At 42.8% G+C, this 21174-nt stretch overlaps 1 protein-coding gene across 1 annotated transcript in view; it reads left to right on the forward strand.

The window, feature by feature from the left end:
- The window catches only part of CACYBP (calcyclin binding protein), a 67270-nt gene extending 46356 nt beyond the window's left edge, over positions 1 to 20914 (forward strand). The window contains exons 4-6 of the mRNA XM_085853553.1: positions 12672 to 12771; positions 18855 to 18949; positions 20378 to 20914. Coding sequence (XP_085709679.1) covers positions 12672 to 12771; positions 18855 to 18949; positions 20378 to 20528 — 346 coding nt within the window. The 3' untranslated portion in view covers positions 20529 to 20914. The remainder of the gene's footprint in view (positions 1 to 12671; positions 12772 to 18854; positions 18950 to 20377) is intronic.
- The last annotated feature ends 260 nt before the right edge of the window (positions 20915 to 21174 follow it).

Raw genomic sequence — 21174 nt, forward strand, 5'->3', positions numbered from 1 at the left:
GCATCAGGAAATCGAGTCACACTTCCATACAGCCACAGCTGATGCTCACGGACTATGCAGGTAATAAATCTCATTTGAGTCACTCTCAGCAACCACTCGTTGGACACAAAGTCGGACCAGCGATAGCCAAGGATTCTCCGAAGAGACCTGGTGCCAAAGGAATTAAGTCTCCATCTCAGATCCCTGGTTAGAGTCCAAGTCTCACATCCATAGAGCAAGACTGGAAGAACCAAGGACCTGAAGATTCGGACTTTCGTCCTCCCGCACAGGTACCGGCAGCGCCACACCCCATGATCCAGTGAATCAATGACTCCCCAGGCCTGACCCAGACGTCTGTTGACCTTTGGCTCACAGCCAGCAGAGACATGAATATCACTGCCAAGATAAGTGAATCTCTCTGTGACCTCAACATCATCGCGCCTAAAAAACAGGTACAGACAGGAAAGCAGCATCCAAGATGTCATTGAAAGCCTAGATCTTAGTTTTCACCCAGGAAACCCGTAATCCTAGCGGCTCCGACTCCTCATTCAGCACCTCGATGGCCCCCAAAAGGATATCCAGAGTGTCTGCAAAGATGACTGCATCTTGACATTCCCAAACGATGCACGGCAACTTGAACTCTCTGACATCCTCCACAGAATCCAGTCCACACAAGTGCTGAAAAGTGTGGGGGCCAGTACACACCCCTGTCTAACTCCAGTAACAACTGGAAATAAGTCAGAGATCGTACCACCAGATCTCACAGCACTCTCAGTACCAGAGTATAGTTTTGACATCAGATTGATCAGTTTTGGTGCACCCCACAAAGACCAAGAATCCTCCAGTGGGCATCCTGATTCACTGAATCAAACGCTTTACAGAGATAAACATAAGCTGCAAGCAGCTCCTGCAGAAACTCTCGACTGCATTCTGTGAGGACCCGAAGAGCAAGGATACGGTCAATCGTCGACCTCTTTGGTGTAAAGCCTCACTGCTCTGGACGCTGGTGCTCAAGTAGATTGTGGCGAACCCTATCAAGAATTATCCGAGCAAAGACCTTGCCCGGCACTGAGAGCAGCGTCACCCCTCGGTAGTTGTTGCATTCTTGGCGTTCACCCTTCCCTTTCCAGAGAGGAACAACAAGGCCCCTCTTCCAGTCAGTTGGGATGATGCCTGTGTTCCAGGCAGAGCACAGCACTGCATACCAAGGACATGAGTACAGCATTTCTACCAGCCTTGAGAAGTTCAGCATGGATGCCACAGATCCCTGGAGCTTTACCCCGTTTAAACCGGTTCACCGCAGTCTGTTTCCACAAATGAAGGTGGACCACAGTTGATTGGAGGGTCATCAATAGGGATAGTAACACCCCTGCCATGCAATTCAACAGCTGGTGGATCAGCCTGGTACAGCCGCTCAAAGTTACCATCCCAGTGGGCCTTAACTTTGGACTCCTCTGTCAAGAGCCTACCACCCTCTGCTTTAACTGCAGTACACCGAGGCACAGGCTTGGACAAACACAATGTGCGAACTCCCCTGTATGCAGGATGAGAATCACTTGACCACAGGTGATGCTCTACCCCCTCACAGATTCTTCAATCATATGCCTCCTTGTCCACCCTTAGTGTACTCGCAGTTTTACAGCTCAGCTCTGCGATTCAGCCTGGCCCTGTGACTCTGGTCAATGGTATCCAGTGTCCCTTGAAAGACAAAATGTTTCTTTGCCCAGCGGTGTGTTCCAAGATATCCACTGGCAACATCAAGGACAGTGGTCTTGAAGGCACTCCACAACTCATCAGGATCTCCAAAAGCACCCAGACCCCCCAAATCTCCACTTGGCCTGTTTGCAAACTCCTCAGCTACCCTTTCATCCTTGAGCTTGCCATCATCCAGCCTTGGCTGGGATGGTACCATTCTCCTGGATTTAAGCTGCAACTTCACAATTGCTACAACAATCCTTTGGTCAGTTTTGAAGACCTGAGCACTCGGGTGGACTCTGCAGTTCTGGATCATCCTCCACTGACCATCAACGAACATCCAGTCAATCTCCTTTACCACACCACCAGCGTTGGAATTCCAAGTCTAGCGATAAGCCTGTGGGTGCTGAAATCATGAACCAGCCACCCAAAGTCCAATGTCTATGGTTACCTGATAGTCCAATAACATTAGGAAATATTGTTACGAATCTTGAAGTCATGAGCACTCAACATACAGGTCCTTTAGCTCAGTTATTTCGATAAGTAAATGTGGATAGATAGCTCCCCTTTCCCTTGTTTAATGGGTAATTGAATGTACAATGCGCTGCGAAGTTATTTTGATAGTCAGGGTTTTTTATTTTTACACCACCAACATCAACTACAACAACGCCAGCATCACCCTCACCTTCACCTCGCTCTGGCCGATGCCATGGCGGGCGGAGTTCAAGGAGGAGCCTCGCGGCGGCCCTCGACCAATCAGTGTGCTACGAGTGAGGTGGCCACCGCTCAGCCAATCAGACCCCGCGACGGTGAGAAAGGTGGTCCGTGTGATGTCACCACGCCCCCAGGCCAATCGACGGACTTGCTACTCGTTTTGGCCAATGACAGGGCGACGAGCGATTCCGCACGCCAAAACCGTCCAGTGAGGGAGAGCGGGGAAGGCGGAGGCATCCCCCCCCCCCTCCGAGAAGGGTAAAAAGGTTGCGGCGTGATTCGACGAGAGAGATCCTTCCTCCACAAGAACCACAAGTCGGTTGCGCACCGTCTCTCTGTCGGTGAACTGAAGAGAGTTTTTGAGATGGTTGATGACCATCGAGCAGGCAAGGTTGTGGTCAATCTGATGGGCAGGTTGAACGAGTGTGGAGTTATCAGCCCTCACTTTGACGTTCAACTCAAAGACTTGGAGAAGTGGCAGAGAAACCTCCTGCCTTCTGGACAGTTTGGGATATAGAGGAGAGTTTTGGTTGCCAGGACGAGTGCGGAAGGGAGCTCTGGATTCTATCATCGCATCTCGACACTGGCCTGGTTCGCCCGTGTCAGCCAAACCACACGAGGTGGATAGGTCCGTGTGTGTGTGTATGTGTGTGTGTGTGTGTGTGTGTGTGTGTGTGTGTGTGTGTGTGTGTGTGTGTGTGTGTGTGTGTGTGTGTGTGTGTGTGTGTGTGTGTGTGTGTGTGTGTGTGTGTCAGTGGGCCCGTCTGGAGTCGGAATTGTTTAAGTGCTCTTTGCTGTACATACTTGCATCTCTATAGTCGGATAACTCTGCTTCTTGCGTGCTCCACCCTTTCCCCCATTATAAATAAATACATTTGTTAAATGTATCAGTTCGTTGCTGTGTTTCTTCCATTGGCTTAGCATGACGCGTGTTGGTGAATTAAAAGGCTGTTGCCGCTGTAAATGTACATTTGGACCGATGGAACTTCGGCAACCGTTCGCTCGGGTTGCGCACGGGTCGGGCTCGACTCGTACGAGTGTCGTCGAGGGTGTGGATACTCGGTAACTCGCCACGTGGATCTCTAGGTATTTTTAAGATTGGCAAATAACCCTGTACCACGTGGTGGAATTATTGACGATTCACGGTCCGGTAAGGGACCCGTACCCTTGGAGTTTTCCGAAAGGTACGATCTAGATTCCGGGTGTTCGGTAGAGTCGACCCTACCGCCCCACCTAGCGGTCGTGCTCGCACCTGATACCCGGTCCGCAACAATATCGTCCATAAAAATTAGAGGCGAGATGAAAATTGGTGGGAGCCTTTGTGATTATCTCCTAAACATCATACTAAAAGTTCCCAGAAATCTCGAGCAATTGCTCTCAGAGGGCCAAATCCAAGATTGCCACTATTCTAACTAAATGTGACACATCTTTGCTTCTAGGTATGATAGAAAGGTGATCTTGGTGTCGAAATATAGGTTTGTGCGGACAAGGAATTCATTTAATGGTAAAAGAAAAACAATACTGGCATATTTCAAATATTTTCATACATTTCATACATTTCATGAGCCTGGTGTTGGCTCAGTGGTTAGGGTGGCGGCTTGGGATCCGAGGGTCCTGAGTTCGTCCCGTCGGCCACTGAATTAATACACCAGGAGGTTGACTCAGCCTGTCATCCTTCCGAGGTCGGCGAAATGAGTACCAGTTCCAGTGTGTGTACTGGTAGAGGGGCACTGCATCAGCGACACAGACGCGCTTCAAGAAATGATAGCTACCCCGGCAACTAAGCTGCCATACGACCACCACCATACATTTAATGCATACATTTTCATACCTTTCATACATTTTCATACATGTTATTCATAACTTTTCATACATTTCTGACATGCATATCATTCATACATTTTCATCCTTCATACATACATTTCATACTTGTCATTCCATACATACATTTTCATACAAACATTCCATACATACATTTTCATACATTCCATACATACATTTTCATACATTCCATACATACATTTTCATACATTCCATACATACATTTTCATACATTCCATACATACATTTTCATACATTCCATACATACATTTTCATACATTCCATACATACATTACATACATACATTTCACACAAATATTTCATGCATAAATTTTCATGTATTTTCATACATACATTTTCAAACAAAAATTTCATGCATAAATTTTCTTATTTTTATACATACATTCTCATTCATTCATTCATTTCATACATACATTTTCATACATACATTTCATACATACAATTTTCATACTTTACATTTATACATTTTTCATACTTTTCATACATACATTTCATACATACATTTCCATACTTTTCATATGTACTGTTATGGATTTCAGAATCGGATCCAATTAATGCATACAAACATGTAGGTCCTCAGACAGTTATTTCCCTAAATGCATGTCCAGGATAGACCCATCCCCATGTGTGGTGGGATTCTAACTTTGATGCATTAGGAAGGGTAAAGAATAGATTCCCTTTCTTCTGCAATGGCCTTTTTCTCTTACGACAGACACATTCTTGCACGTGAGATAGCCATTGGCCCAACGGAGACTCACCCACCTATTTCCATCGACGTTTGACACCCCGTTCAGCAGCTCTATGGACGCTAACTGGCTCTTTTTTTGTATCAGTACCTGTGGCCGTAACAATACATTTCATCCATACATTTCATACATACATTTCATACTTACATTTTCACATATTCATTTTCACTAGCCGAAACCCCGTCACAGACGGATTCCGTTCCATGAGCCCAATATGACAACCAATGGCGGCTCTTGTAAGAGCCGGAGTCGATGTACTCCATGGCCTTACCTAATGAGGCCTACAAAACGTCCTTGTACACGACATTTTTGGTGTACACTACTCCTTGTGAAGAAGTCCCCTGATTTGTGCACTTGTCTACTTTGACGTACAAAACACCTGTCAAAACCTCTCAGGTCACAGAACCGAGAAAAACGTGACGCGACCGCAAGGAGGAGCACAAAATTGGTCCTTCAGTATTAATATATAGAAGATACAATGTTTCTTGTTACATTTTTTGTGTCAAATTCACATTCTGAGGTAGTCAGCATGTGCAGAAGAGGGTTTTACATTGCAGACGCTATTTTCGAGGAGTGGAATTACACCTCTCAGCGGTAACGGTCTGTCGACGGCAGACATAATGACGTCAGCGAATGACCGATGATGTCATGACGTCCTGACACCTCTCAGCGGTGACGTCACACGTCGTCATGAAAACGAATGTAAAACGAAAAGTGTTTATTCTGCTTCAGAGTTGAAGGTTGACTATTGCCACTATGTGCGATGCACTCTTACAGGTACGAAGTTTCTTTCAGTCCAGGTCACAGTACCGAGAAAAACGTGCCGCGACCGCGAGGAGGAGCACAAAATTGGTCCTTCAGTTTTAATATATAGATACTTTTCATGTATACATTTTCAGAAGAGGATGAACAAGTGTGTGAGACTGGAGGGAAACTCTTTTGAAGAGGACAAGCTGTGATTTCAATATATTTTTTGGAATAAAATTTTGGTGAAGTCAATCCCATTACTTTTTAGATGGACCTTGTACATACATACATTTCATACATACAATCATTTTCATACCTACGTTTCGTACCGACGTTTCGTACCGACGTTTCGTACCGACGTTTCGTACCGACGTTTCGTACCGACGTTTCGTACCGGCGTTTCGTACCGGCGTTTCGTACCGGCGTTTCGTACCGGCGTTTCGTACCGGCGTTTCGTACCGGCGTTTCGTACCGGCGTTTCGTACCGGCGTTTCGTACCGGCGTTTCGTACCGGCGTTTCGTACCGGCGTTTCGTACCGGCGTTTCGTACCGGCGTTTCGTACCGGCGTTTCGTACCGGCGTTTCGTACCGGCGTTTCGTACCGGCGTTTCGTACCGGCGTTTCGTACCGGCGTTTCGTACCGGCGTTTCGTACCGACGTTTCATACATTTTCATACATTCCATACATTTTCTTACATTACATACATTTTCTTACATTACATACATTTTCATACATTACATACATTTTCATACATTTTCATACATTTACATACATTTTCATACATGCATTTCATTCATACATTTTCATGCATGCATTTCATACATATACATTTTCATACATACATTTCATACATATACATTTCCATACGTTTTCATACATTCATTTTCATACATAGATTTTCACACATACATTTCATACATACATGCATTTCATACACCTCATGCACACATACATTTCATGCATACATTTTCATACATACATTTTCATACATACATTTTCATACATAGCTTTCATACATACTGCATGCATACATACATACATACATACATACATACATACATACATTTCATACATTTTCATACATACATTTTCATACATGTCATATATATATATATATATATATATATATATATACACATGTCATACATACATACATACATTTCACACATACATTTTCATACCTTTCATACATGCATTTCATGCATACCTTTCATGCGTACCTTTCATACATACATGTCATACATACATATCATACATACATTTCATACATACATTTTCATAGCTTTCATACATGCATTTCATACATATACATTTCATACCTACATGCATTTCATACATATACATTCATTTCACACATATACATTTCATACATGTCATACATACATTTCATACATACACTTCATACATACATACATACATACATTTCATACATGTCATACATACATTTCATACATGCATTTCATATATACATACCTGTCATACATACATACATACACACATTTTCATACCTTTCATACATGCATTTCATACATACATTTTCATACATTTGGAAAACAAAGAAATAAACAAATTGCAATGTTATGTGTGACCATATTGATTTTGAGTTTCGTCCAAATGATGGATATCTCTTATTCATCACTGCTGTCGTGAGATTGTACATTTTCACGCTCTCTATCTTGTGGAGTACCAGAATGATCATCCTCATCATTGTCTTATCCACACACTTGTGGTACTTCAGAATTCCTGCAGTTACTGCCACGACGCTGACTTCACATCATGGAACAGTGAATGCCAGCCTTTCTGCAACCACATCCCCACTCACAACCACACTTGCAGTTGCACAAAACTAGATTTAAAAGTGCATCAGGAGTAGGCAATTAGCATGTCAAAACTGGATATAGCTGTCCATTGACCAAGTCCCAACCCCACTCAGTTGGTGGTAGGTTATGTCCTCACCATGCTTGGACTTGATACACACGCAAGGAATGTTCTATTGCTGCTGCAAATGTTTGGGGAAGTGCTGTGAGTTGGTGTTTTGTGTGACTTGGGCTTCAGTGAAACAGAGGTGTCTGTGCTTGCTGAGTGATGATGTGGTCTTCACTGCTCCGTACAAGGCCAACAAAAATTATTCTCCAGCTGAAGTGACACATTATACTGAGGACGAAGAGTCATTGAATACCTCTACACATTTATTCATTTCTGGATGCTTATTAAGTAGGGTGAAGGCCTTCTTCTTACCTTGTCAGTTCAGGGCTGAAGTCGTATCACAACCAGTCATTGCGTGCAAGAAAAACATTTTGTTACAGTTATCACCGAGAATGTTCTGAACACTTGATGTTGTAGACCCTGTCAGGATACTTCCCACTCCCAGGTTTAAACAGATAAAGGCTGTTCTCTGGTGGTGAAATTTCTGTCAGCAGAATGGGTAGGTCTACATCAGTTCCTACATCCACCATATCATCGGTGTGTGACAGTTCTATTGCAGTGCGCACAACTCACTCCTGTGGAGCTTTTAGCTGTGGGATGCTTTATCCGTTTGATGACTCCTCTGTGACCTGCATTTCCTGGTGTAACACACATGATTCCTCCCATGCTATGAAAGGTTCCATAGCCATCGGGGATGCGCACATCAAAATCTGCGTTGTCAAAGACAAATTGCTTGATTGAGTCAGGAAGTATCATAGATGGCTGCCTATGTATTATTGTTGATTCCTCATACTGCCACGCTTCGCTGTAAGCAGCACATACATCCATACTGCTACGCTTGTCTATAAGGTGTTGCGACCTGACATGCTTATGCATATACATGGCCTGTCCGATCAGTATCATTGAAAGAAATGATCTGGGTCGAGTGGCAGAGATAATGGCATGATTGATAACTGCACTTTTCCTTTTCCTGTCACCTGCAGCTCCTTTTCTCCTTTTGTTTATCACACCATCCATGAATACCTTCAGTGTCTCTGGAATGACAGAATTGACATTTCTAAAACCTGCATCTACAGGTGTATATGTGTCTATTTTACATGCCATGGAATGTATGTCTTCTCTGAGGATTGCTGCAGTTGTCTTTGCAATTCTCAAGCGTTCTTCACTTGGGTCTAGCGATTTATGATAATACCATGCACGACTCAGAATTTTGAACCATCTGTCACGGAAACAAACCACAGCTTTCCTTCCATGCAGGCTTTTGATGATTACATCCTCACCAAAGTGAGCTTTAAGTTTTGTCATTGGTGTTTGTTCAGAGCATCCACTGGCAGAATCTGGAAGATACTCTCCAATTTTCCAGAGTTGCTCCTTATATTAACAGAATTTTGACATTCATTATTATCATGAAGAAAACGAAGCGAATGTTCAAATTCTGATAAAAGACCACCATCTCCTGGATGACCTCGCTTATGCCTGGCTGGATCTTTGAAGAATTTATTTTCACAGCTATTGTGATATCTGGCATCAGCAGCTACCAAATCAATGACGGAATCGAGGCGGGCTCTGACTGTGTGCCCCCACTAATCATTCTGAGCATCTGCTGCCTTGCAGATTGATGGCTTGCATGATGTCCGCACCTGATAGACGGCTCATTTAATTACAGGCTGCTTTTTGTCAACTGATGCATCACATTCATCCCCACAGAAGAAGCAGTGACATTTAGAGTTGAATGGGGATACTGATGACCTGAGAGATTGGAGAGATTTATTTGGAGAAGGGTGAAGAACAGAAGTGATCGTGGACTCTCTTGTCTACTTTTTAAGACAGATTACTTGAACATAGATGGAAGACTCCTTGTAGCTTTTCAGCAAGGCCGTTTCTTCTTCGTATGCTGCTTTCTATGATATGCCGAGCCCCCTTGTTACAGTCACTGTCTCTCCCTGTGAGTGATCCTTCTCACACAGCAAACAGGTGTCCTGTTCATCCATCGGCAATCCGACTTCCATCATCTGAAAAAGAAAAAAAAACATTCATTTCTTGGCAGCCATATTGGATTTTCATTAAAATTCTTTGAAATATATCAGTAGTGCCTATCTTTTATCTTTAAATTAATTCATTGTCCCTAAAAACATATATTTTGATTCCAGGATCACCTTTCTGTCATATCTCGACACAAAGATGGATCACATTTAGTTAGAATGGTGGCCATCTTGGATTTGGCCTTCTGGTGGCAATTGCTCACATGAGATTTCCGGGGACTTTCAAAGTGATGTTTCGGAGATATCAAGGAAGGTATCCACCAATTTTCATGTCTCCCCTTAATTTTTTTCAGATTTTGGTCATAAATGTCCTAATTTTATTGGACTATGATAGCTTTTCGAAAGTTAGGTGAGTTGGCCTGGACTGACCCAGTTGTCTTTTTCATTACTCGATAAGGTGTGCAGGCAATTGAATTTGTGTGATTATATTGTTTTCCTCAGGCTGACAGGATGGCCTAGAGGTACGCACGCTCACTCCAAGCTGTTCGAATCCCGACCCAGCTACATACTGTCATCCCAGTGTTTCACATTCGGGGTGATTCATCAATGTGTGCAGCCCCTCGGATGGATGTTAAACTGGGCATCCTGTCTGCCGGCATTATAATTGATGGACGTTAAAGATCCCACGGTGTCTTTCGCGAAGAGTCCGCACCCTCAACAATCCCAAATTCCTGCCGCAACTACTTAGTCGAACATCAGGCCAGGCCAGCGGGTTCGTGAAAGACTTGAGCCAAGCTTCCCCCGGCCAACCCCACACGTGTGAATAATAGTGGCTGTTAAAGACGAAGAAGAATATTGTTTTCCTCCGTGAATGCTTTCACCTCATTCTCCCCCACTTGCTGCTGGATTGTCGTTGTTGTTGTCGTTGTTGTTGTTGTTGTTTTAAAACCCATCAAAGTAACTGCAATTGAATGTTCTTGTCATAAATGTAACCCGTTTGTTGTTAACGTTTTTCATCTTGTCGCCATTTTGTTTTTGTTGAATGTGCTTGTTACACTTTGTGCTGTACCCAGAGAACCACTGATGAATTGGGAACATCTTTTTGGCACCTGGCATGTGACAGGAACAGAAGCACCTGGCACCGATTCTGTACAGGTGGAATGCAAATCTACAATTTTCTGTCCAGTGTCTTTTTAAAAGCACTGCTACTCAAAGCCTCCACAGCTCCATGCTGGTCAAATTATATTCCACCCGATGCCTTGTTCCCTTGGAGGCTTGCTGAGCCCGTAATTTTCACACACTTGTCTAAGCTCAGCTTCTGCCTGGTTCATTCTCTGTGCAGTATTCACGGGCCTGACAATTGCAACATTGGTGTTGCTGCCGATGGGGAGAAAGAGCCGTTGGGGGGCAGGGGGGGGGCGGTGTCAGGAATTGCTTTGAAATTCGGGAAAGGAGGAAAGGACAGAGAGATTATCGCTTGAACTGGCAAGCAAGATGTTAGATGAAACAATTTAGAAATGCAAAGTTCAGATGTCTGTCTATTCATGGGGTTTGGGAGGATATCACCCGCTCAGTAGGTAGTTTCTAGATTAAGAACAATCATATGACAAGTATTATAATGATGAGATGTTGAGAAAGATAGCGAAAGAGTGAGATTATCTAACTGTGTAAGGGGGCTACGGTTAGCGTGGTAAAGATGGAAGAAGACAGACAACGAATGGGGTAAATTGGCTTTGGGTAATTTGGATATTCGAAAGAGAGGTTGAACTGCCTGCTGGGGCCTTTTAATCCTCAGCAGGATAAACTGCAAGGCGATGGTTAGATGGAGGAGGATGGGGGTGATGATGGATGGATGCCAGTGGGTACCACTGAAGAATTGTTGTTGAGTGAATTTTAGCACTTAAAGTTGTTTGGAGGAGTTTTTCTTGCTATGAGCCTGTAGGTTTTCTGTCCACTGCCTCCATATTGTTTTTAATTATTTTGGTTTGAAATGCTGTTTTCATAGTTGGTGTGGCAGGGGATGGGTGGGGGTGGGGGCGCTCTGGGCGGGTTAGTCTAAGATCCATACATATCAGATCCTAACCCTCATATCAAAAGTAAATCATTATTTTCATAATGCTGAGTGCATTTTGTGTTTAATTGCTATCATCACAGTTTGCAAATTTCAAGAATTACTATAAAATACACCAGCCGATTAATAGGGCCCAGCTGCCCACTGAAAGGTGCGCCATGTTGGCATTGAATTTGCAATTAAACCCAATGAGGAGTTTAATGTCATTAGCGCACCCAGCACGCAGGCAGTGATGGCTTTATGAATCCGGGATACCCATAGAGTGCACACAAAAAAGTCAACCTCCCCCTCTCCCCCCAAACGTCTCTCTCCCTCGACACATTCTACTTCGATCTTCTTTCCCAATCCTACGAATCTTATTACTAATATTGTCCCATTCTCATTCACCATCTCTGAGACTCTACCTTTCAAATTCATTCTCACCTGCTCCTCGACACCTCATCCCCATATTGATCCCTCCCACATTCTCAACTCTCATTAGTTTCTGCCCTTCTATCTTTGACCTCACCACCTTCCTGTTTCCATTATCTATGTCCGCAGTTATTCTTCAAAGCACTGTCCTTGCGATCTCTTGCTGTTCTGTCATATTCCACAGGCCAGACTCTCAAGCTCATCTTGTTCATCGGTCTGGCCATTTTCAGCTTCCAAGTTTCTCCACCTGTTTTCTCGCCACTGCCTCTGTATTTGACCCTTACGTACAAATAACATATAGAATATATGTATGTTGAATATATTTGACCCATACGTACAAAGAACATATAGAATAAACGTCTATTGAATATATTTGACCCTTCCAGTTCAGTATATAGAATGGTACCCAAGTTTATTTTTGGATCAGAGAACATCTCAGGTTCCCAAAGAACTGCCAAAGTGTAATTGGTCTATTTCATGCTGGGTGACTGGTAGCATCTCAAACAAATCCCACAAACTCATCACCAATTTGCGATCTTCTCCTCACACTTCCGTAGGTCGGTGAACTTGCTGGTGACAAACTTGGAAGGAAAGAACCACAGCCTGAACATCATAGACCTCCTGCACCCAATAGACCCAGCTCGCAGCTCCAAAAAGGTACTTTTTCTCAGCAAGAAGAGTCATAAAAAAGTATGCAGATTTCTATGACTTATCCAAGCCTGGTGTTGGCTTAACGGTTAAGGTGGTTCGCTGACGACCTTAGGGTCTTGAGTTTGAGCCCCTATCGCGCGATTAAATAACACCAGTTGGGTTGACTCATCCTGTCATCCTTCAGAGGTTGGCAAAATGAGTACCAACATGCTGGAAACAGGGGGCACTGCTTCAACGGCACAGCCACGCTCCCAGCAATGATGCAAGCACCAGCCATAAGCTGCATACGTAATAATAATAATAATAATAATAATAATAACTAGAACTGCCACTTTATAACTGCTGGCAGTGATGACCGGGTACCCAGTCCGTCCGCCTTTGATACAACATGGGACTTTCTGCAGATGACAGTCGCAAAGTTCCGCATTGAAAGGATAAGCGGTGCCAGAGAAAACATTATTTAATAGTGATACAAACACAGGCCTGCTTCGAGAGGGCGCGGAACAGACGAGTTACGAACCGGGCAGCACAAAGCATTCAATTTCGTTATTACTGGCTTCCAGATTCAAATAATTAAATAATTCTGGCTCCCAAACCGCGTGACCGATCAGGTTGAAATTTTAAACTTTTGTTTCGCATGTCACCTGAATTATAAATGTGAAGTTTCGCATATATAGAGGCAGCGGTTCCAGAGTAAACATTAATTAATATTTATCCTTAAATCCAAGATGGCGGCCAAACCATGTGACTTGTGATGTCATAATTTGCACCACGTGTGCAAACACGATGGTGGATGATAACTGCAAATTTTCGCTTCTCCAGGTTAAGCAGTTCCAGAGAAAACATTATTTAATATTTTTCTTAAAACCAACATGGCTGCCAAACCCTGGGCCCGATCCCGTTGAAATTTCAAACCCTCATTCCGCATGAGCGTTCCACCATAAACTTGATGTTTCACATTTATTGGTGCAGTAGTTCCAGAGTAAACATTAATTAATATTTTTCCTTCAATCCAATATGGCTGCCAAACGTTGCGTCGTACCTCAAAAGGGGGTGAGAACTTTTTATTCGGCATGGAGAGGCGGTCATAGTGGTGGAGTTTCGCCTGGATCTGTTTAGCCGTTTCAGAGAAAAAGACATTTGAAGATATTGTTTTTCAATCCAAGATGGCTGACGAACCATGTGACCTATGACATCAGAAATTTACATTCTGCTTCCAACTGGGTATTGGAACACGTTTGTGAAGTTTCGTGTTAATCGGTAAAGGTGCGTTTTTCTATCCAAGATGGCCGCCAAACCATGTGACATGTGACGTCATAATTTTTACCATGCGTGCATACTGCCTTCTAGACGATAATTACAAATTTTCGATTCGTTTGGTTAAGCGGTTCCAGAGAAAACATTATTTAATATTTTTCTTAAATCCAAGATGGCGGCCAAACCATGTGACTTATCAATTCGAAATTAACAAACTTATATCGCCTTCCTGTCCCGAATACAGTTCTGAAATCTCCCCTTCATTGGGTCAACGCTTCTGGAGAAGAAGATGTTTGAAGGTTTTCGGGTTTTTTCAAGATGGCCACCAAACCATGTGACCGATCAAGAACAAATTAACAAACTTGAGAAAGGACCTCATGGGGAATATATGTGTGAAGTTTCGTCTTAATCTATCTTGCCCTTCTGGAGAAGAAGATTTTTAAAATTTATTCATTTTCAATCCAAGATGGCTGCCGAACCTTGTGACCTATGATATCATAAATTTAAATTCTGCTTTCCATCGTCGACCCGAGCAAGTGTGTGAAGTTTCGTGTAAATCGGATAAGGTCTATTTTTCTATCCAAGATGGCCGCCAAACCATGTGACTTCTGAGGTAAAATTTTTTACCATGTATGCAGACTTAAGGGAGGAAGGCACTTGCAAATTTTCGCTTCGATGGCTTATGAAATTCCAGAGAAAACATTATTTAATATTTTTCTTAAATCCAACATGGCGGCCAAACCATGTGACCTATCACTGAAATTAACAAACTTGCATCGCATACATGTCACGAATATAGTTCTGAAATCTGGCCTTCATTGGACCAGCGCTTCTGGAGAAGAAGATGTTTGAAGGTTTTAGGGTTTTTTCAAGATGGCCGCCAAACCATGTGACATATCAACAACAAATTAACAAACTTGAAAGAGGACCTCAGGGGGAATGTACCTGTAAAGTTTCGCCTTAATCTGTCCAGCCCTTCTGGAGAAGAAGATTTTTTTAAAAAAACACTAAAAAACAAGATGGCGGCCAAATTACGTCATCGATGACGTAAAAAAAAACATTTTTGACGATGAATTTTGGTGTAGATGATGCTCAGAATTTTTCAGATTTTTCCTATATGGCGTTCTACTTGACGAATTTTCACCGGTGTATCGCTTCACTTCTGACGTCAAGAAAAATCACACGTGTTCCCCATAGGGAGCTTAATAAAATTCATGAAGCGAAAACATTTTTACCCTAGAAAGTTTCAGAGATACAGAGGTCCAAAGTTTTTCGGTTTTTTCAAGATGGCGCCCGCACCACGTGACCAATGACGTCATAATTATAACGCGATTGTGCTATCAAAAAAGATACATACTATGGTGAAAATTTCCTGTCGATCGGACTTAGCGTCCCAGAGAAAATGATTTTTAAAGCGAAAAAGGGTGCAAAATGCCGGCGGAATAATAATAATAATAACTAGAACTGCCACTTTATAACTGCTGGCAGTGATGACCGGGTACCCAGTCCGTCCGCCTTTGATACAACATGGGACTTTGTGCAGATGACAGTCGCAAAGTTTCGCATTCATCGGGAAAGTGGTTCCAGCAAAAAAACATTATTGAAGAGTGATACAAACAGAGGCCTGCTTCGATATGGCGTGGGACTGAAGAGCTACGAACCGGGCAGCACAAAGCGTTCAATTTCCTGATTACTGGCGAACAGATTCAAATAATTAAATAATTCTGGCTGCCAAACCGCGTGACCGATCAGGTTGAAATTTTAAACTTTTGTTTCGCATGTCGGCTGAATTACAAATGTGGAGTTTCATATATATAGAAGCATCGGTTCCAGAGTAAACATTAATTAATATTTATCCTTCAATCCAAGATGGCGGCCAAACCATGTGACTTGTGACGTCATAGTTTTCACCACATGTGCAAACACGATCGCCGACGATAAGTGCAAATTTTCGCTTCGCTTGGTTAAGCAGTTCCAGAGAAAACATTATTTAATATTTTTCTTAAAACCAACATGGCTGCCAAACCCTGGGCCTGATCCCGTTGAAATTTCAAACCCTCATTCCGCATGACTGTTCCACCATAAGGGTGATGTTTCACATTGATTGATGCAGTTGTTCCAGAGTAAACATTAATTAATATTTTTCCTTCAATCCACTATGGCTGCCAAACGTTGCGTCGTATCTCAAAAGAGGGTGAGAACTTTTTATTCGTCATGGAGAGGCGGTCATAGTGGTGGAGTTTCGCCTGGATCTGTTCAGTCGTGTCAGAGAAAAAGACGTTTTAAGATATTATTTTTCAATCCAAGATGGCTGACGAATCATGTGACCTATGACATCACAAGTTTATATTCTGCTTCCAACTGGGTATTGGAACACGTCTGTGAAGTTTCGTGTTAATCGGTAAAGGTGCGTTTTTCTATCCAAGATGGCCGCCAAACCATGTGACATGTGACATCATCATTTTTAACACTCGTGCAGACACGATGGTAGATGATAATTGCAAACTTTCGATTCGTTGGGTTAAGCAGTTCCAGAGAAAACATTATTTAATATTTTTCTTAAATTCAACATGGCTGCCAAACCATGTGACCTATCAATTAGAAATTAACAAACTTGTATTCCCTACTCATGTGCAATAGGGGTGTGAAGTTTCCCCTTGATCAGATCAGGTGTTCTGGAGAAGAAGATGTTTGAAGGTTTTAAGGTAAATTCAAGATGGCCGCCAAACCATGTGACCAATCAAGAACAAATTAACAAACTTGAGAAAGGACCTCATGGGGAATATATGTGTGAAGTTTCGGCTTAATCTGTCTTGCCTTTCTGGAGAAGAAGATTTTTAAAATTTATTCATTTTCAATCCAAGATGGCTGACGAACCATGTGACCTATGACATCAGAAATTTATATTCTGCTTCCAACTGGGTATTGGAACACGTTTGTAAAGTTTCGTGTTAATCGGTAAAGGTGCGTTTTTCTATCCAAGATGGCCGCCAAACCATGTGACGTGTGATGTCATAATTTTACCATGCGTGCATACACGATGGTAGATGATAATTACAAATTTTCGATTCGTTTGGTTCAGCGGTTCCAGAGAAAACATTATTTAATATTTTTCTTAAATCCAAGATGGCGGCCAAACCGTCTAACGTATCAATTCGAAATTAACAAACTTATATCGCCTACGTGTCCCGAATATAGTTCTGAAATCTCCCCTTCATCCGACCAGCGCTTCTGGAGAAGAAGATGTTTGAAGGTTTTAGGGTTTTTTCAAGATGGCCGCCGAACCATGTGACCGATCAAGAACAAATTAACAAACTTGAGAAAGGACCTCATGGGGAATATATGTGTGAAGTTTCGTCTTCATCTGTCTTGCCCTTCTGGAGAAGAAGATTTTTAAAATTTATTCATTTTCAATCCAAGATGGCTGCCGAACCTTGTGACCTATGATATCATAAATTTAAATTCTGCTTTCCATCGTCGACCCGAACAAGTGTGTGAAGTTTCGTGTAAATCGGATAAAGTCGATTTTTCTATCCAAGATGGCCGCCAAACTATGTGACTTCTGAGGTAAAATTTTTTTACCATGTATGCAGACTTGAGGGAGGAAGGCACTTGCAAATTTTTGCTTCGATGGCTTATGAAATACCAGAGAAAACATTATTTAATATTTTTCTTAAATCCAACATGGCGGCCAAACCATGTGACCTATCACTTCGAAATTAACAAACTTGCATCGCATCCATGTCACAAATATAATTCTGAAATCTCGCCTTCATTGGACCAGCGCTTCTGGAGAAGAAGATGTTTGAAGGTTTTAAGGTTTTTTCAAGATGGCCGCCAAACCATGTGACGTATCAACAACAAATTAACAAACTTGAAAGAGGACCTCAGGGGGAATATACCTGTGAAGTTTCGCCTCAATCTGCACAGCCGTTCTGGAGAAGAAGATTTAAAAAAAAAAATTTTCAAAACAAGATGGCGGCCGAATTACGTCACCGATGACGTCAAAAAAAAATTTTTCTACGATGAATTTTGGTGTAGATGACGCTCAAGAAATTTCAAATTTTTCCCATGTGGCGTTCTACTTGACGAATTTTCACCGGGATACCTCTTCACCGATGACGTCACGAAAAATCACACGTGTTCCCGAGAGGGAGCTTGTTAAAATGTATGAAGCGAAAAAATTTTTACCCTGGAAGATTTCAGAGATACAGAGGTCCAAAGTTTATCGTTTTTTTCAAGATGGCGCCCGCACCACGTGACCAATGACGTCATAATTATAACGTGATTGTGCTATCAAAAAAGATACATACTACGGTGAAAATTTCATGTCGATCGGACTTTGCGTTCCTGAGAAAATGATTTTTAAAGTGAAAACAGGGCGCAAAATGCCGGCGGAAAAATAATAATAATAATAAATAATAAACATAAGAAAAACAATAGGGTACCCTGTACTCACAGGGTACCCTAATAACAAATAAACAGAAGAAAAACAATAGGGTACCCTGTACTCACAGGGTACCCTAATAATAATGTAACTTATCGAAAAAAATGGCCAGTGGATAGAATTCTCAAAAACGTTTTTCACCTCAACATTTGGATATATTTGAAAGAAATGGCACGATTATCCGATTCAACTTGATTTTACAAAAAATGCATGTACACCGTCATACAGACTAATAGTGGATTCGGCAGATTATCTGAAATACTGGCAGATGATTATTGAGCTTTTCTGCCGGGACCAGTGATTTATTTGATCCTCGCCTTTTTCTGATTGGTGAGCTCTGCCATTACAAGGATGCGTGAGGTGCGATGTGCATATTGTTTTACAGGTGAAGGCCGACATGGTGCTTGTGCTTTGTCGAAAGAAAGAAAGCAGCACATGGCGGTACCTGACGTCTGTAGAACACAAGGCCCAGGATAAGCCGTGAGTGCACACGTGCAAGAACTCTGGTTCTTGTGCACGTACCTTCAACCGACTTTGCCCCCATCCCTGTTTGTCTAAATGTCTAGATCTCAACCTCGAACGCACAGTCACTTACACGTGCCCGGCACCCTGGTGTGGTGATGTATTTCAGCCTGTTCCTTCCTGTTTTTATCGACTTTTCAGCAAGGAGGCCACAGCCGTGGATGGCTCGAGGTTTATTGTATTCTTGACACCTGTGAGTTATCAGCTAGGGCTGCTGGAGGGCAAAAGCAGTGGCAGCAGCAGTGGTATAGAGATATTTCTTGGTCCTAACTTTATTGCTGCTCGTGCTGTGCGTGAGCCGTGTTACCGGTGGGCCGGGCATGGGATGGATGACCGAGTGAGAGTCATTAGCCTCTTGCCCTGGGCTACAATGAACATCGCCAAAATTTTTTAAAACAATATGCCCTTTCATAATGCCATAACCACCCAAGATTTATTCGCCCTGTGGGCGCTGGTTGCAGTCACGACGATGAGATTTCCATATTTTATTTTCTCGCTGCTGCTACATATACCTCCAGCAGTTTTAGCAGTTGCTAGAGGAGCCAGGCAAGCGATCGGAAGATGCCTCCTCGTATAACACAGATGCCAGCAGCATTATAAAGTGTTTGGGTTGGGTTTTCCGGCACTATTAACTGTTATAATGGAAGAGGAGGTGTGGCTTCTTCCCCCACAGTTCCAGGCATTTTTGTGGAACACCATTGGGCAGTTGGGTAAGTTTACCATTGATGACATAAGGTATGATAAAACCCAAAATGAGGTTGTTTGGAGATGGGTGTGGGGCAAGGGTGTTTGGGGTTGTAGGGAAGAGGGCTTAGAGTGGAAGGGATTGCAGTGGCAGGGAGGGGGCAAGAGTGTGTGCTTGGCTTGCTCGTCTTTCCTGGTGAATTTCATTTTTTCTCTTCATTTTGGGGGAAATTATTTTTCCCTGTCATCGTTCTGACCTGTCTGTTAAATCCATTGTTCAAAATATTATTCCTTTTTATTTTTCTGCCTGGTTTGTACTGAGATTGAAGACCTTCGGCACTTCCAAGAAGCGTGGATTAATGTGTCATTTATTTCTAATATATTTGGTTCATGTGATTATGATATTAAGATAAATATAAGTGATTTTGTGAGGCAATTGGAAATGTGCAGCACAGCAGTGAGAAGGCCACTCACTACCTCGAGGCCCTCTCCAGAATTATGGTCATGTGGATATATAATCCATATATGATATGAAAATGTATTCGGACCACAACAATGGCACATTTATACCTGTGTGACTGTCATGGATGCTTCATTTAGCAAAGATACTTAGGATGCAAATGGAATATGCCATTTTTATCCTACTTGCTCTCGCTCTCACCCCCTGCCTTTCTCCCCCATCCCCCGCCCTCAACCCCACAGAACACCAAAGTATGATGATACAGTCGACCCAGGGGAGGGCCTGATGGATATGATGAGGAAACTGTATGAGGAGGGGGACGATGACATGAAGCGAACAATCAGCAAAGCCTGGGTCGAGTCGCGAGAGAAACAGGCCCGCGGGGATTTTTGACTGGCAAAGCCGAGACCATGCCTCGCCAACACGCTTCGCCGAGAACAACCTTGTTCATTCATTTCGACCCGCCATTCCCATTCTCTTCACATTGGGCTACACTTGTCGCATTACTGCTCTGTTGTTTCCTCGTGCTGTCATGGCCACTTCTCACTCGACTCGAGCTGTCCCTTGCCCCGGTCTGCCAACCTAACTTGCTCATAGCCTTTCCATGACCTTGGTTTTCGTGGGGCGGTTATTTTCTCCCCCTCTCGTTTTTATCTTCTCTTGCTTTCATCGTTTGTTCTACGTCGTTCTTTATACAATATCCCAAACCCGTTCTGCCATCCCTTCCGATATTGTCTCTCACATGATGGCCAATTTGAATAAAGTTCATGAAACTGTGATGAGTGATGGCTTTTGATTTTGGAAAAGTTGTTTGTTTTTGAATTGAGTGAATGATGTACACATAAACCGGTGTTTGCGTGTCTTTCAACCTGGCTTAAAAAAAATTGAAAGCCCTCGTCTCGTTTTTAAAATGCTTTTTGCATTTTGGGGTTAGTGCAGTGCAGTGTTGTGGTTTGGAGGCAGTGGGTTTAGTCGAGTTTTCCAAATTGCCTTTCTCTGGCATGCTGGCTTTAACCCCGTTTGCTAACAAGCATATGCT

This window comes from Eptatretus burgeri, chromosome 14, assembly GCF_056783735.1.
Source record: "Eptatretus burgeri isolate ZD-2024b chromosome 14, Ebu_testis_v1, whole genome shotgun sequence".
NCBI classification, from domain to species: Eukaryota; Metazoa; Chordata; class Myxini; order Myxiniformes; family Myxinidae; genus Eptatretus; species Eptatretus burgeri.